General features: G+C 37.6%; 1 protein-coding gene and 1 long non-coding RNA gene across 3 annotated transcripts in view; one reads left to right on the plus strand and one right to left on the minus strand.

Annotated features, from left to right (window-relative positions):
* The window catches only part of LOC127513693 (uncharacterized), a 48,608-nt gene that overhangs the window by 8,439 nt on the left and 21,710 nt on the right, over positions 1 to 18,459 (plus strand). The window lies entirely within an intron of this gene.
* On the minus strand, positions 2,877 to 7,092 carry june (JunE proto-oncogene, AP-1 transcription factor subunit). The gene is made up of 2 exons (XM_051895774.1): positions 6,721 to 7,092; positions 2,877 to 6,288 (listed from the first exon to the last, which is right to left on the minus strand). Exon 2 carries the CDS (start codon positions 6,174 to 6,176, stop codon positions 5,160 to 5,162), a length of 1,017 nt encoding a protein of 338 aa, XP_051751734.1. The 5' UTR covers positions 6,177 to 6,288; positions 6,721 to 7,092; the 3' UTR covers positions 2,877 to 5,159.

Genomic DNA, 18,459 nt, shown 5'->3' on the forward strand with positions numbered 1-18,459 from the left:
GCCACAGGATTACTAAAGCTATTTACATTAATATATTATTAATAATCCATTATTATTCATATAAATATAATGCTTGTGTGCATGTACTGTAAAAAATGCCAGGTTAAAAACAAAAATGGACAAACCCAGCAGTTGGATTGTTTTAACCCAGTTGGGCAGTTTTATTTAACTCAACTATAGTTTAAATTACTATAGTTAAAAAATTACAAAAATATGTTGGAAATTAAAAATCAGACACATAATTACTAGAGGCAACGATAATAATCAAAAGGTGAACATTTATTAATAAGCAATTGAATAAATGTTTATTGTTAAAATTATTATTCATTGAACGTATTAATAACTGTTCATTTATTGTACATATTAATAAATGTTAATTTCCAACATATTTTGGGTTCATTTTAATCAAGCAATACAGTAATTTTTAAACAACAGTTGAGTTAAATAAAACTACCCAACTGCTGGGTTTGTCTATTTTCAACCCAACTTGGGTTGTTTTTAACCCAGCATTTTTTAGAGTTTATATATATATATATATATATATATTAAAATGAATACTTTCATCAAGGACGCATTAAATTGATCAAAAGTGTCAGTAAAGACATTAATAACGTTACAAAAGATTCTGTTTCAAATAAATGCTGTTCTTTTGAACTGTTGGGAACAATCCGCTTCGTCATAATTACAGCAGAAACAGCGAATATCAGTCTTTGCGGGGCGTTTGAATGTAGTTTTGGACACTCCGCGGGACTTCGAGTACAGGTCAGGAGGCGCAGAACCGCTGCTCTTATCGGTCACTGTGATGAACACGCGATCATAAACCTCTCACCAGATCTATAATAATCTACTAACTTATCTGAGATCAGCGCTCGCGATGGGGAAGTAAAGGATGATTTCACGCATCAGAACTATTTCAGAATGACACGACATACAGCACGCGCGCTCATCCTTCTTCTGAACTGTGATTAATGATACGAAGAAAAACAGAATTTCTCAGAGAAGTGGGATATGGGAGGGGAAATACCTGCAGATGCTGTAATCATGGTTTCATCTAGCAGTTACAGGAAGTCATATTTACAGGAGGACGTTCCTAACACGCCTGTGACTGTACAATCAGAAGCAGAGATGTGTGTGTAGGACAGTGTTGTCGAGGTAATTTCCTCCTCGCTAGAGTTCACGGTTCACAGATCTTCCGCGGATCGGAGTGTGTAAAGAGAGCGGCTGTTGCCTAGGTGATGCGGGGAGTTTCACCTGAAATAGCAGCGCGTGCGTGCGGCGCGATCACGGCCATTGCGCGCGCGTGAGTGTGTGTGTGTGTGTGTGTGTATCTAATGGCTCTCTGTTTCATTCTCATCTTTTATTAAAGGACTCTCGGAGCAGTACTGCAACACACACACACACAGACACACAGACACACACACATAAGAGGGGGTGTGTCCCTCCTACTCACATGTTGCAACCTTGATTACACACCCAGACCCTCCCAAAGCAAATATTTCAGGACAACACTAATCTTTTCTTTCCTTCTTTCTTTCTTTCTGTAGTTCCAGTGATAATGACTCGTGATCAGAATGTGTTAAAAAATCCACAGTTCCTCCCTGGAATTCTTCACACTTCCAGCTGCCAAACCACTGAATGATGTCAGACGTTACGCAGAGCACGAACACACCAATCTTGTGTCAACAAGCAGTCATTTCTTTGTAGGATTGCTATTTTAGAAATAAATAAATAAAAGCAACAATACCATTACATAAGAGATGACTGCATAGAAAGTTTGGGTATTTTCACGAAAGGATTGTCCCTCTTTTGGGACGGCGTCTCGTCTGTGATGATGGACGAACGATGAGGCTCGATCATGCCGAGAACGGACGGAAGTCTTTGACCCAAACTGGCTTTTCCTGCTGGTGTGTGTGTGTGGGAAGCAAGGTGGGCGGAAGTAGAGAGAGTTAGTCATTCCCAAAAGACTGAGCATCCGCATAACTCACAGAAGAACACACACACACACACACACACACACACACACACACACACATCCGCAAACCTGAGAACAAAACTTATTTTGCTCACTCAGAGCCTGAAGACATAAGTTTGTAAAGTTTCAGCAAATATAAATATATAAATGATGTTTAGAAGCCGCTCAACTCTTCAGCTCTCCGTTGAGGTTTGCTTCTTTCGTTGGTGTTTTATCAGAGAGTTTGTCATAGTTTTCAGCCATTTTATTTCCCCGAACACTAACACACTGGAACGACACCGGCTGACCTTCCCATCGGAGACACATAACCTGCTTAGACTGGTTAGGCCTATACAAGTTAGTCATCTAATTTTCTAACTTTTTTAAGTCAGTTGCATAAAAACGTAGATTGCTCTCATTTGAATCTGAAAAACAAGACTAACTGCTAGACTAGTTCAGACTAGTTCAGACACAGAGACTGAGTTTATGCCCCTGGTCAGTGTTTTCTGTAAACGCTCACATTAGTAGTACAGATTCCCCTTCAACCCTTCAGCTGTAACTTTTACTTTCACAATGACCCAGACAGCCGTTCCTTGTGCTTTACTGGAAGTGCTGCTCATCTTTATGGGAAAGCCTCAGAGTTGGAGGGTGGGCGGATGACTGGACGACCGAGCGTCTCATACGAGCCCAAAGGGATGTTTATGACCCTTGTTAAGACAACTGACTGATGGCTTTTGCTCAGACTGTATTGTCATTTCTCAAATGCCAGAATTATGTGTGAAGTGGTTTGTTAATCAGCAGATTCCCTTTGATCAGCGTTAATTCTCACTTAGTTTGATGTCTGGAGTGTGTTAGAGACTCCTGAATTCAGATACTCAAGAAAAGCACATTGTTGAAATGAGTTTTGACATGAGCAAGACAAGCGTTCAGAAACCTACTCTTCTTTATTGTTGATATAAAAGAAAACAAGGGAACAACGAACAACTCTATTATTTAGAAGCAAATAAACCAGCTTGTAACACAACGAGGCAAGTCGCCCCTTAGTCACACGTTTCCTTCGGCCCGAGTTTGACCACCAGTCGCTTTAGAAAAATGGTACATGAGTCTCCAGAACTGGCCGTCAAAATCGGACACTGATACACATCCAGACGCACCGTTCTGCTGAAACATATTCATATTCAAACTTGTTGGGATCAAGGCCGAGAACTGGCTTGATGAGCGAGATAATCGTACAAACCGCCTTCTGTACACGCAAGGTAAACTCATTCAACAATTGTTCAGTATATGTATATATGACACGTGGTAAATAAGTTTTCTTCGTTTTAAAATGAACGTTGCAATCAGTCTTTAGAGTTGGATCAAAACACAGTTCCATGAAACAACAAAAAACACGAGCGCGATCAGAACGGGCTTACGGTTAAAATAGAGGTACACACGTTACAAAACAAACCAAGGACCTTCACTTGATGCCAGTGGAAAAAAACGAATGTACCAACAGCAGGTGCGTCCGAAACACAAACCAGCGACACAGAAACGCTTGGAGCGAAGCTCAAATAAAACAACACCACACTGCTCAGTAAAAGCACTTCAATAAATAAAGCATTGGGAATGATAAAAAGTACACACACTATTTCTAAACAAACAATTTTGTACAAAAATACATTACGTTTATGACATCAAAAACCTTATTCAAGTTTCAAAAAATAAATATCTTCTTGTTGCACAAGGTTATTTGACAGCTCTAGTACCTGTCTCAGGTATCCCTATGAATGGATATAGATATATAAATAAAATAATCTGCATCTCCACCGACTATAAGAAAGGCAGCAATTCTGAGAAGCAGATGTACAGGATTCTCTAAGGCCTTCATCACCGCGATTCATCGAGTAGATTCGATTCGACGTCTGTAGTAGAGCGCTGACTTCTGAACGCTTCTTAATCTCTCAAAATCTCCATCATTTATTATTTTTTCATCTACTAAAAGCATAGTTGTAGTTATAATTCAAACCATCATGCTATACACAGAGGATAAATATTACACATCATTTAATGTTTCTGATTTATGTGCAATTGTGTAGTTTCCAAAAAAACAATAACGTGTCAACAAGACACTAGTATTCCAACCAGTATTCTTCCTCTCCTCAGAAAACAACATAAATACAAATTCTGTATAAATAAAATTAATTCATACAAAAAATAAAATACTAAAAAAAAAGAGAAAAGAAAAAAAGAGAGCAAAATACTATTGATCAAAAGCCCTTTTGGTGTCGTTCTGAAATTCAGGTCAGTTTTGACTCTTGACTTGGTGCATTTGGGCTGAATCAACATGTCGCAGTCAAGAGTAGCTTTTCCACACCGTTACTCTAGGTTAACACAGCATCAATACTCATTAGACAATGGCAAAAACACACGATCAACCCATTATTAGAACGTATCTCCCGATGGGAGATTACAGTGCAAAAGGTCTCGGAATGCTCAGAAATTTCCCAACTCGAAAACGGCAAAAGGTACCAGTTAAAGTTTTGCACAGTACCACAATCCTGTCTCTTTGCTTATAATGTTTTGATATTACGCAGTAATGTAATACTTCTTAAAAAGTCTTGGTTTGTATAAAAAAAAATTTTTTTCCTCATATTCACAAATTGCACAATATCAAACCAACCAACAAACAAACAAACAATATCCGGTAATGTTGTTATTGAGACACGGTGAGATTTCCACTTGAAACACAGGTGTATAAAGGGATTTGTTCAATTCCACTTGTGCACGATTCTGTCAGGTGCTTTGGAAAATGTTTGCATATTGTTCAACAATTATATAAACACAAACCCTTAAAACATATAAAGTTCGTCCAGCGGTTGAACGAGACACTGATTGTAAAGAAAAAATCCTTGGAGCAAAGTTTCCATCCTCTTGAAGAGAAAAGTCGCAAGTATTCAAGTGCAGAATTCCGAGTTTTTGTTCCCTTTACGATCATCCCAACCGCAGTGCATTTGCATCCCTATCACTTTGGCCTTTTTTCTCAGGCGTCCAAACAATGGTCAAAGAACACACGTGCAGGAGGACATTCCTGAAGAGTCGGAGATCCAGACAGCGTCGCTCTCACACGGGTCTTCCCCGTCTCATTTCTTCACATCAGAGCAGAAGTAAGACGGGGCTGAGAGAGACAGAGAGTGCGGGCAGGAGATAAAGAGAAAGTCATAGCGTTTCAGCAGCTGGTGCTCTCCCCGCTTTTGGCCATACTGGCTGAGCTGACGGCAATCTGGCAGCCGTTAGTGACGTGATTCATAACTTTCTGTTTGAGCTGAGCCACCTGCTCCCTCAGGATGCTGGCAGTGGAGGCCAGGTCCGAGTTCTGCGTCTTCAGCACCTTCACCTTCTCCTCCAGCCGCGAGATCCGCTCCAGCTTCCTCTTGCGGCACTTGGAGGCGGCGATGCGGTTCCGGAGCTTCTTGCGCTCTGCCTTGATCCTCTCCTGCGTCTCCAGGTCGATGGGCGAGAGCGAGGGCGGCGAGCTGGCCGGGTCCCCGCCGGGAGGGTGCGGGACCTCGGGCACCGTCTGCGGAGCGTCCAGGCCCCGTGTCTGCGGGTGGTGACCGGCGTGAACCGAGGCGTGGGCCGCAGACGTGTAGGCGATCTGCCCGCCGGGGTAGCTGGACGACAGCTGGTTGGGGTTGTAGCTGCTCAGGTTGGTGTAGATGGGCATGTCCGCGCCAGGCATGAGGTTCCTCTGGTAGGAGGACGGCGGCGGAGACATGGGAGCGCCGACCAGCTGGTTCTGCTTGTGCAGGTCGGCCAGAGCTTTGACGAAGCCGTCGGCAAATCCTTCCTGCTCGTTGGTGGCCTGGTTTCTGTACATGAAGGGATTAGCAGACGCGTTGGGAGCTGGGCTTGTAGTAACCAGTCCCTGGTTGGACTGGATAATCAGGTGCTCCAGATCCGGAGAGGACAGCTTGAGCAGGTTCATGTCCGGCGAGGACATCAGCGAGCTGTTGGGATTGCCGCTCATCGCCAGGCTGTTGGGACTGATGCTGCTGTTGTTCCCAGCTTGTCCCTGCAACAGTTTCAGGCTGGAGGCATTTCCCACGCTGTTGGAGAAATTATGCGGCATGTTGTTCTTCTTGCTCATTATCTTGTGGCCTTGGTATCGATCGTAATCTGGAATTTGCCCAAAGTTTGGAACGCTATCATCGTGATAGAAGGGCGTTTCCATCTTACCCGTCATTGAAACAGCAAGACAGATTCCTCACAAGACATAATACGGCTAGAGCTGTAGGTTTTCAGCCATCTGCTCGGTCCACAATTGAAAAAACGAGAGTTGTTCAAAGTCAGTAAACCTACAAAAGAGTAGAGATACAGAGACGAAAGATGAGGGAAATTAAATCAATGGATTTTGAAGTAAACAATCACTGTATAATTTGTAATGAAGCCAATCTTGGTAAGTTGATGTGACCAACAACTGAGCCAGCGTCACTGATCTCCATAGGGACACTGAACAACATTCAACAAACACTAACCATACCGTTTCAGTCGTTCACACAAACATAAATGATTAGTCTGTCATTAAAATGATGAAACCAGGAAGCTTCGTTACAGTTCGCCTTCTTCCCGTCACTGTTGACTTTCCTGGGCTTCATCCAAACACAGCTGAGCGCTTCTCTTACACTTTCTTATTCATTTCAGCACATGGTCTTTTAGAAAAATCCCCCGTCAAAATCCCAAAGCACACAGAAGCGTCCCGTGAATAAACAGGCAGAAGCGTCACTTACTTGTGTGTAGGTCGATATATTGTGAAGAAAAGATCGATAAAGAAGGTTCCCACGACACAATCCACTGCGTCAAAGCTCCGATTAGTCACGGCATAAAACAGCATCGAGCGCGGATCTGTTACCCACGCACCGCTCTGTGACACGCGATGAATCAAAGACAGCTCATGTACAGCGCGCGTCTCCACACTGCGCGTCCGCGTCCTCTCTGGAGCGCTGCGTTTCCTCGTCTGCTCGCTGTCAGAACGACTGTGGGACTTTCTGCTCGGCTGATTATTAATAACACACGCCCTTCTGTTCTCTTCAGTTCCTGAAACTAACATGACAGGCAGACACGCCTCCTCCCGCTCGAAGCGTCGCGTTTATTGGCCGGTGGAGCGCCGCCGACTGTCGCAGCCCGTGCGCGCTTCGTTAAAGGATCACGTGATTGGTATAGAATATGTGCTGTTTTATTCAAATATACGCTTTAAGGTAAATGTTACGTTTAGGTTTGTTAGATGGCAGCCGGGATGTCATCTGCTCAGTAGCTACAGAAATTGATTTTCTAGTTAAGTATTCTTCTTTATTGAAACAACAAACACTGTAAGAACACGTAGGCAATCCTTCATCTGCTTAATATTCTGTTTTAACGTTCTCCTTCACACCAATTATATTCATCAATCAAATTTAAGGTACTTACACTCTAAAAAGTGCTGGGTTAAAAACAGCCCAAGTTGGGTTGAAAATGGACAAAGTCAGCGATTGGTCTGTTTTATTTTAGTTTTATTAAATCAACTATTGTTTAAAATTCTTAAAATGAACCCAAAGTATGTTGGAAATGAATATTTATTAATATGTTTAATAAATGAACATTTATTAATAAGTTTAATGAATAATAATGAAACAATAAACATTTATCAAATTGTTTATTAATAAATGTTCACCTTTTGATTATTATTGTTGCCTCTAGTAATTATGTTTCTGATTTTTAATTTCCAACATATTTTGGGTTCATTTTAAGCCAGACATTTAGTCATTTTTAAACAACAGTTGAATTAAATAAAACTTAACCCAAACATTTAACCCAACTGCTGGGTTAAAACAACCCAATCGCTGGGTTTGTCCATTTTCAACCCAACTTGGGTTGTTTTAACCCAGCATTTAGCATTTTTTAGAGTGTAGGCACTGTAAATTTACACACACACACACACACACACACACACTGCTGTCCTACACAGATAACACGACCTCCACACGTCTGTTTTTAGCGCTCTCTGTGCTCTCAGGTAAGTCGGTGGGAGGTTACAGCGATCAGGTCGGTTCTAGCGTAGGTCGGTTTGCCTCCGGCTGCTGCAGGTCCAGATATAAGAGCTCGGCCGCGGGTCCGAAGGGAATCGGAGCCCGGAGCGCTGACATGTTTGGCCTGGTCCTGCTCTCCAGACTCCACTCTTCACTTCCAGTGTCGTTTCCCCGTCTGTATTAGTTATCCGGTCCAAAGGTGATCTGCTCCAGGGTACCAAACACACAACTGCATTTTTAATGACGATTGTTTAGGGGGTTTGTGAGTGTGTGTGTGTGTGTGTGTGTGTGTGAGAGAGAGAGAGTGTGTGTGTAACAGCAGTTCGCTTCAAGGTCATCAGATTAAACCCAAACCTTTCCTGGATTCATTTAAAAAGGAACGATTGCATATGCATACATTCTTCAAGAGTTTTTATCTTATATCTGTGTGTTGTGTCGCAGTCAAACTGCAGCGTTCAACTCGTTTTCAATTCGTTTGGTTTCATTTGATTCATTTCGGCAATAATGCTTGCAGCCACTGCTCTGGGTTTTCAGTTTCAAATGTTTTTAAAAATGCTGTTTTGCTTTTATATTTCATTTCTATGTGTGTTGCAAAATTAAGTCACCATAAAATGAGATATTGTTTGGCTGGATTAGAGCAAAAGGGAGGAACTGGTTAACCAAATCATGTGAGGAAAAAATTTGGAACACAAATTTAGCATTTCAAAGGCACACACAAACTAATAAATTGGCTGTGAAGCCGTAATGAAATAATCTTTCGGCCCATTTACGTCTGATGTGAAAAGAGCTCTGAAACTTGCAGTTTGAGTCCATGTAAAATATCTCACCCTTCCTCCTACGGCTTTTCACCATCACGAATGTTTTGATGTTGTTGTCCACCTCAGAAAGGCTCAAATGAAAGCAGACGTTCTTGAAAGGGCATAAAAACCACATTCAAATGCTGCAAATGAGCTTCTTTCCATCAGAGACACTAAACGCACACCGGGGATTCGTTAACTACTTTTGATGTTGATGTTATCAGATCGTCCTGACCATCAGAAGAATCAGGCGTTTGTCGTCACAGTAAAACATCAGCAGGACTTCAGTGTCCTGAACGTAACCACACAGATCCATTACAGCACGTCTATCAAGCTATAACAACATAAATAATAATGGAAAAGGAAAACAGTTCACAGCCTGTATTTATTTACCAGTTTGGCTCGCCACAGATTCGAGTGGAATAAATGAGTGTGTTCAGTGCGAGAGTCTTTTGAACAAACAGCCCATGATGTAGCGTCTGACGCGGCAGAATAAACATGTGTTTGTGTCGAGCTCTGAGCAGCCGTGTGTGTGTGTGAGTCGCAGGTCTGTCCCTGTAGTTTGTGCTGTTTTACTGACTGAAGAATATCATGTTAATCGGCTCTGTTAGTCTTCTCAGGCAACACCATGAAAATTAAACCTCACAGCATGAGCAATTTGTCTCATATCTGATGAAGTTTGCATCATTGATTCTGTTTATTACTGTGAAGCTGCTGTGAAACGATCTGTACTGTAGAAAGTGCTGTAGAAATAAAGCTGACTTGACCTCCAAAAGCAAATGGCGCTGCCTTCACGGTGTCAAACGCTCACTATAGGATCAGAGCTGCTGACTCAAACTGCCAGTAATTTCTCCTGTTTTGACTGGATCTAAAGAGCAGAAGGGAGATTTTGGTTGTAGGTAATAATTTCTTGAGACTCATCATTAAGTGTCACAGGATGATTCACATGACTGAGGTGTAATCAGAGCGGCAGTGTTATTTCATACTTTGTGGTCTTTTTCATTTCATTTATCTGTCAAACCAGCAGTGGAAGAGATCCATTGATCAGAGCTCTTGGTATCAGTATGTGTGGATGTGAGAACAGGCAGGGCTTCATTCGATCACTTGCTTTCAGAAATGGATGAACGGAGTAACGGATGTCACACAAACGAGCATTCTAACCAGTTTAAATGGCAAAATTAACCAGTTTATCTAGTATTATCAAGCAATCAATGGACATACTGAGTGTAAATGAATTTATTCTGTGAGAAGAGATTTCGTCTTGTTTTCCAGCACAAATATCTAAACATTCTCATTTACTGGAGAAGAAAAATGACTGAAGATATTAAGACTTGTTTAATTAAAATGAAGCGAGTTTGTGCTTACAGTTTTTCTCGATTGTTAACTCACTATAACTGGTTCAGTTGGCCCAATTTCCCAAACCATTCATTCAGTTCTAGAAACAAACACATTTCACCTGTTTTCACACACATTTTCCTCGTTTTACACAGGTTTAACTGTGTTCTCATTCAGAAAACACAAACACATAATGTCACACTGTGAACTCAAACTGCACACGTTTATCCGTGTGTAAACTGACGTCACACTGATCAGAATCTCAGGATAATATAAATATGGCTACAGGTGATTATGAGCTTTGGAAAATGAATTGTTGTGGTGGGAGACAAAGAGAAAGAGGAAGAGGAGAGAAAAAGAAAAATGAAGAGGGACAGGGTCAAAAATAAATAAATAAATAAACAAACAAAAAAAAAACTATATATTGCGACAATATATGTTTTTCAAGCTATCAAAGGTTTTTTAATGATAATAAAGTATATGAATAATGCAGTGCTAATTGAGAGCCTTTTTAATGTTTTTGAAAGAGTCTCTTCTGCTCACCAAGACTGTATTTATTTAATCTAAAATACAGTAAATACAGTAATATTGAGAAATATTATTCCAATGTAAATCAGCTGTTTTCTATGTGAATATATAGTAAAGTGTAATTTATTCCTCTGAATTTTCAGCATCATTACTCCAGTCTTCAGTGTCACATGATCCTTCAGAAATCATTCTGATATGATGATTTGCTGCTCAAGAAACATTCATGATTATTATCAATGTTGAAAACAGTTCATGTTTCTGTGGAAACCGTCATACATTTGATTTTTCAGGATTCTTTGATGAATAGAAAGTTCAATGAACAGCATTTATTTGTATTTATTAAATTCATTTATTATATTTATTAACGCATTTATTAAATATAATCTTTTGTAACATTATAAATGTCTTCACTGTCACTTTTGATCAATTTATGCTGAATAAAAGTATTAATTTCTCTCTCTTTTTTAATCTTACCACAAATGTTTGAATTGTATCTCAGTTTCCACAAAAATATGAAGCAGCACAACTGTTTTCAACATTGATAATAATCATAAATGTTTGTTGAGCATCAAATCATCATATCAGAATGATTTCTGAAGGATCATGTGACACTGAAGACTGGAGTAATGATGCTGAAAATTCAGAGGAATAAATTACACTTTACTATATATTCACATAGAAAACAGCTGATTTACATTGGAATAATATTTCACAATATTACTGTATTTACTGTATTTTAGATTAAATAAACACAGTCTTGGTGAGCAGAAGAGACTCTTTCAAAAACATTAAACAATTGTAATGTTTCCAATTCCAAACTTTTGACAGGTACTGTATATTTTCTGTGATCATTTTTTACATTGTATATAATCCATGAGGACTTACTGTAACGCACAAGTGTTTTTTAGTACATAAACCAATCATAAAATTGTCATAAAATATAGGGAAAAAATATTATTGACATTAGTGGTTATTGTTCGGCAGTGTATTTGATTTCTTACAAATTAAAAGCAAGAGATGAGATAAAAAATAAAATCTGTCAATTAGACAAAGGTCAGATAAAAATCGGTATTACACCTGACATTTCTGTCCCCCTCACTTCTGAAATGATGGCTGCGCCGCTGCATACAGTACTTCACATCACAGAACTTTCACTATTCTGTGTACAGTAAATACAGTAGCACACGTCGTACGCCCTCAAACTCATAATTGTTAAACTGATTTGTAGCCAAGTCCTTCTTGCAGTTGGTATTTTTGCAGAACTGAGGGGAGAGAAAGTCTTTTATCAGAAGACTAAGAAACTGTTATAGTATGGCAAATATGGTCATTACTGTAATGTAATGCTATTTGGCTGAGGATGCTGAATTTATTTATTTTTTTACTGTACTGTGACAGTATACTCTATTGTATAGCAACTCCAAGTTCATGGTCAGTTGTTTGGGTATTTCAACTTTTCTTTTCTAGTGCTTTTCATCTACTGCAAGATGTCTTTACAGTTGTGTGACGAAATATTAAACATATATCTGCTCTATTTATGTTGTATGTCATAGACAGTGAGCTGTAAAATGATCCCTGATTGGCAAAAGCAGGTTTTTGTAACAGTGTTTTGATTCACTAGAGTGTAAGACTATATTGTAGTGTGTGTGTGTGTGTGTGTGTGTGTGTGTGTGTGAGGGCGAAGTTTGGTTTTTCAGCAAGATTGAATGGTTTTGAATGGAGAGCTTCATTTTGACATGAAAATTGGAAGTTTGTGGAATTGGGTAAGAAGATACACTCTAAAAATGCTGGGTTAAAAACAAAGTTGGGTTGAAAATGGACAAACCCAGAGATTGAGTTGTTTTAACCCAGCGGTTGGGTTAAATGTTTGCCCAGCCTGCTGGGTAGTTTTATTTAACTCAACTATTCTTTAAAAATTACTATATGGCCGGCTTAAACTGAACCCAAAATAGGTTGGAAATTAACATTTATTAATATGTTTAATAAATGAACATTTATTAATAAGTTTAATGAATAACAATTAAACAATAAACATTAAATTGCTTATTATTAAATGTTCACCTTTTGATTATTATTGTTGCCTCTAGTAATTATGTGTCTGATTTTAATTTCCAACATATTTTGGGTTCATTTTAAGCCAGACATTTAGTCATTTTTAATCAATAGTTGGGTTAAATAAAACTGACCAGCAGGTTGGTCAAACATTTAACCCAACCACTGGGTTAAAACAACCCAATAGCTGGGTTTGTCCATTTTCAACCCAACTTGGATTATTTTTAACCCAGTGTATGGATTTGTGTTTAGAGTTTTAAGAAAAGGAGGCATAATTTCAAGAAATGTGTTTAAGCAATCGAGAAAAAATGTAAATCAAGAACTAATATCTGCCAATGGAGTCAGAAAAATAAACTTTATTCAAAAGGAAAACAAGAATATTTTTCTGACTCCATCTGCAGATATTTGTTCTTGTTTTAAACACAAACTCACTTCATTTTGATGTATTTTTCATTAATCAAGTCTTAATATCTTCAGTCATTTCTCTTCTCCAGTAAATGTATCTTGATTTAAGAATGTTTAGATATTTGTGCTGGAAAACAAGACATGTTTAGATATAGCCTTAAATACACAGATATTTACACATTTATGTAGATTTTAGTCAGGAAATGTGTTTATTTTAATTTATTTTGTTATATATTGACATTATTAAATTTACAAGAATGGTTCATCAATATCTTTTCATCAAAGGCTTTTTAAAAACATATCTTTTACCTTATTTTTCACATACGCTGTGAAGGATCTGGAGTAAATGTGTAATCTTTGCGTTCTGAGATGATGAAGCAGCTTGTGGAGCGGCTCCTCGGTTCAGTCGGCCTCCTCATCATCCACATGATTCACTCTCTTCTGGTTGCCACAGAAACATCGGTTGAATGTCAAGTTTGGACACTGCGCCGGTTTAGAGCCATCAAGAGCTTCAGAACGAGCAGAGACTGCACAATAGCTGAGAGAGAACAATTCAGATCTGAAGACGAATGTGAGCAAACAAAGAATTAAAGATGGAAAGAGTGAAAGAGCGAGAGAGAAAAGAGCAGCACATCTTGTGTTTTAGATGCTCGTGTGAACTAACGCAACCAGCACAGGTCAGCAGAAAAAACACCTTCCTTTCCTTCATAAATGTTGCTGCCGTGATGGTTAGAGTCACATGACTGGAAGAATCGTTTGCAGGGTTTGTCAAACAGCAGCACATCTCTGGAACGCCGGTTTCCTCCATCGTTTTCTTTAAAGATGCCAGTCTTTCTCACAGCACTGCAATGCCATGTCTTGATTAAAGGCTGGCGTCTGTAAAAGCGTCGGCCAATCGTCATCGACTCCAGTGAAGACTGTGAAGTGAAAAGCAAAGACGTGTGATTCAAGGAAGGAGATTGCTCAACAGGCCAATGTTTACAGAAGAAACACAAAATAACTAATACGGTCACATTCTGCTGGCCTGACATAAGGCCCGTTTCACATTCGCGCTCCGCCAATTGGTGCGCTTCCATCCTCGTCCCTAGGCAACCATTGATAATAATGAAATGTCAGGCTTCATTGATTCGAGACACAAGAGCCTCGGGCCGAAAGGGAAATTAATAATTCATCTCAAACAACTTGAGTTGGGTGAACCTTCGTTCAGTTCATTTCTATATGAGGATCTGAGTCAAATATAGAACTGAAGAATCCAGCAGTTCATAAGTGTAAATTTGAATCGAATTGGCCGTGACACACTTTATGTCGACTTGGAATAAAAGAAGGAGGAATTTGCTGATTTACAATACAAAAATTTGAATTCATTAGTGCAACACAAGCTTTGCGAAAAAACACAATTACCTAAACATTTTGTTACAAATTAAGATACATTTACTGAAGAAGCAAAATGACGGAAGATATTAAGACTTTTTCAATTTTAACTGTCAAAATGAAGTGAGTTTGTGCTTAAAACTAGAACAAATATCTGATTTAAGATTTAAATCTCTCTCTCTCTTACTCACACACACACACACACACACACACACACACACTCTCTCTCTCTCTCTCTCACACACACATCAGGTGAGTCTAACAGTGTCAAAAACGTTTTCAGAAAATCTGTGTCGTTCCCGTGGGATTTCCTCCATTCCTCCTGCCACTGAGACCCAGAAAATCAAACAGTGAAACTTTTCACAGTACGGCAGAAGCAGTGACTCACGGGGACTTAACGAGTATTTGTGATGCTTAATTCATTGTGACAGTTGGAAATGTTAAATCCGCGGGGCTTTGCACACAGTCACGGCTAAGTAGGTTAAATAGAACAGAAGCTACAGGGATCGATTTCAGACGGTGCGTCTTCACACTGGGCATCCAATGTCTGATTCATGTAAACACCAATAAACATCATATCAAGAAATCGCTCATCGGGGTTGTCTGGTGTCTCACACACACTGAATTATTATACGATATTTGGCTTCTTTTATGTTAATCAAATGCCTCACTATGTGTGTGTGTTAGTGTTTGTTCATGGAGACGCAGCCTTCGTTCAGTCGTGGACTCGTGGGTGTTCATGCATCTGCATTTTAATGGCATACTGAATGTAAATCTGCATGTAATGTCATATATGTGACACCTCCTGTGATGCTGACCCATGTAATGAACCGCAGCCCTCTAACAAGGGTGCGACAAACTCTGCTGTGCATTGTGGGTCAAAGTCAACATTTCACGATTCATTATAAAGTATATGAAGTCTTTCACGTGTGGAATCAGTCAGTCAATCATCAGACTGACAGATCCCATTGTATGGGAAGCCTTTTAGGAAATAATACATATGTATTGTGTGAATATGGATTGGTTCACTGGTTGAAAGTATGGTTTAATGACAAATGTATTGGTTTATAAAACACTGGTATAACCAGATATATTCTGGTTTAGATACATTGGTTTGTTCAAGTAAACATTGGTTTCCTCAACTATGTATTGATTTAGATGCATTGGTTAGCTCAAGTATATGTTAGTCTGATCAAGTATACATTGCTTTGTTCAATTATAGATTGGCTTGATTAACTTTATATTTATTTGTTCACCTATAGTTTGGTTTAAATACATTGGTTGGCTCTAATATGTATTGATATTGGTACTATATACCAATATATAGTTGAACAAACCAATATATACTTGAGATAACCAATGTATCTAAACCAATATATAGATGAACAAACCAATATATAATTGGGCAAACCAATATATACTTAAACAAACCTATATATACTTGAGATAACCAATGTATCCAAACCAATATATAGATGAACAAACCAATATATAGTTGAACAAACCAATATACTTAAGCCAGCCTATGTATCTAAACCAATATACTTGAACAAATCAATATATAGTTGAACAAACCAATATATGCTTAAGATAACCAATGTATCTAAACCAATATATAGATGAACAAACCAATATATAATTGGGCAAACCAATATATACTTAAACAAACCTATATATACTTGAGATAACCAATGTATCCAAACCAATATATAGATGAACAAACCAATATATAATTGGGCAAACCAATATATACTTAAACAAACCTATATATACTTGAGATAACCAATGTATCCAAACCAATATATAGATGAACAAACCAATATATAGTTGAACAAACCAATATATACTTGAGATAACCAATGTATCTAAACCAATATATAGATGAACAAACCAATATATAATTGGGCAAACCAATATATACTTAAACAAACCTATATATACTTGAGATAACCAATGTATCCAAACCAATATATAGATGAACAAACCAATATATAGTTGAACAAACCAATATACTTAAGCCAGCCTATGTATCTAAACCAATATACTTGAACAAATCAATATATAGTTGAACAAACCAATGTATGCTTGAGATAACCAATGTATCTAAACCAATATATAGATGAACAAACCAATATATAGTTGAACAAACCAATATACTTAAGCCAGCCGATGTATCTAAACCAATATACTTGAACAAATCAATATATAGTTGAACAAACCAATATATACTTGAGATAACCAATGTATCTAAACCAATATATAGATGAACAAACCAATATATAGTTGAACAAACCAATATATACTTGAGATAACCAATGTATCTAAACCAATATATAGATGAACAAACCAATATATAATTGGGCAAACCAATATATACTTAAACAAACCTATATATACTTGAGATAACCAATGTATCCAAACCAATATATAGATGAACAAACCAATATATAGTTGAACAAACCAATATACTTAAGCCAGCCTATGTATCTAAACCAATATACTTGAACAAATCAATATATAGTTGAACAAACCAATGTATGCTTGAGATAACCAATGTATCCAAACCAATATATAGATGAACAAACCAATATATAGTTGAACAAACCAATATACTTAAGCCAGCCGATGTATCTAAACCAATATACTTGAACAAATCAATATATAGTTGAACAAACCAATATATACTTGAGATAACCAATGTATCTAAACCAATATATAGATGAACAAACCAATATATAGTTGAACAAACCAATATATACTTGAGATAACCAATGTATCTAAACCAATATATAGATGAACAAACCAATATATAATTGGGCAAACCAATATATACTTAAACAAACCTATATATACTTGAGATAACCAATGTATCCAAACCAATATATAGATGAACAAACCAATATATAGTTGAACAAACCAATATACTTAAGCCAGCCTATGTATCTAAACCAATATACTTGAACAAATCAATATATAGTTGAACAAACCAATGTATGCTTGAGATAACCAATGTATCTAAACCAATATATAGATGAACAAACCAATATATAATTGGGCAAACCAATATATACTTAAACAAACCTATATATACTTGAGATAACCAATGTATCCAAACCAATATATAGATGAACAAACCAATATATAATTGGGCAAACCAATATATACTTAAACAAACCTATATATACTTGAGATAACCAATGTATCCAAACCAATATATAGATGAACAAACCAATATATAGTTGAACAAACCAATATATACTTGAGATAACCAATGTATCTAAACCAATATATAGATGAACAAACCAATATATAATTGGGCAAACCAATATATACTTAAACAAACCTATATATACTTGAGATAACCAATGTATCCAAACCAATATATAGATGAACAAACCAATATATAGTTGAACAAACCAATATACTTAAGCCAGCCTATGTATCTAAACCAATATACTTGAACAAATCAATATATAGTTGAACAAACCAATATATACTTGAGATAACCAATGTATCTAAACCAATATATAGATGAACAAACCAATATATAGTTGAACAAACCAATATATACTTGAGATAACCAATGTATCTAAACCAATATATAGATGAACAAACCAATATATAATTGGGCAAACCAATATATACTTAAACAAACCTATATATACTTGAGATAACCAATGTATCCAAACCAATATATAGATGAACAAACCAATATATAGTTGAACAAACCAATATACTTAAGCCAGCCTATGTATCTAAACCAATATACTTGAACAAATCAATATATAGTTGAACAAACCAATATATGCTTGAGATAACCAATGTAGCTAAACCAATGTATAGTTGAACAAACCAATATATAGATGAACAAACCAATATATAGATGAACAAACCAATATATAGTTGAACAAACCAATATACTTAAGCCAGCCGATGTATCTAAACCAATATACTTGAACAAATCAATATATAGTTGAAC

The sequence above is a fragment of the Ctenopharyngodon idella genome, chromosome 5, assembly GCF_019924925.1.
Source record: "Ctenopharyngodon idella isolate HZGC_01 chromosome 5, HZGC01, whole genome shotgun sequence".
In the NCBI taxonomy this organism is placed as follows: Eukaryota; Metazoa; Chordata; class Actinopteri; order Cypriniformes; family Xenocyprididae; genus Ctenopharyngodon; species Ctenopharyngodon idella.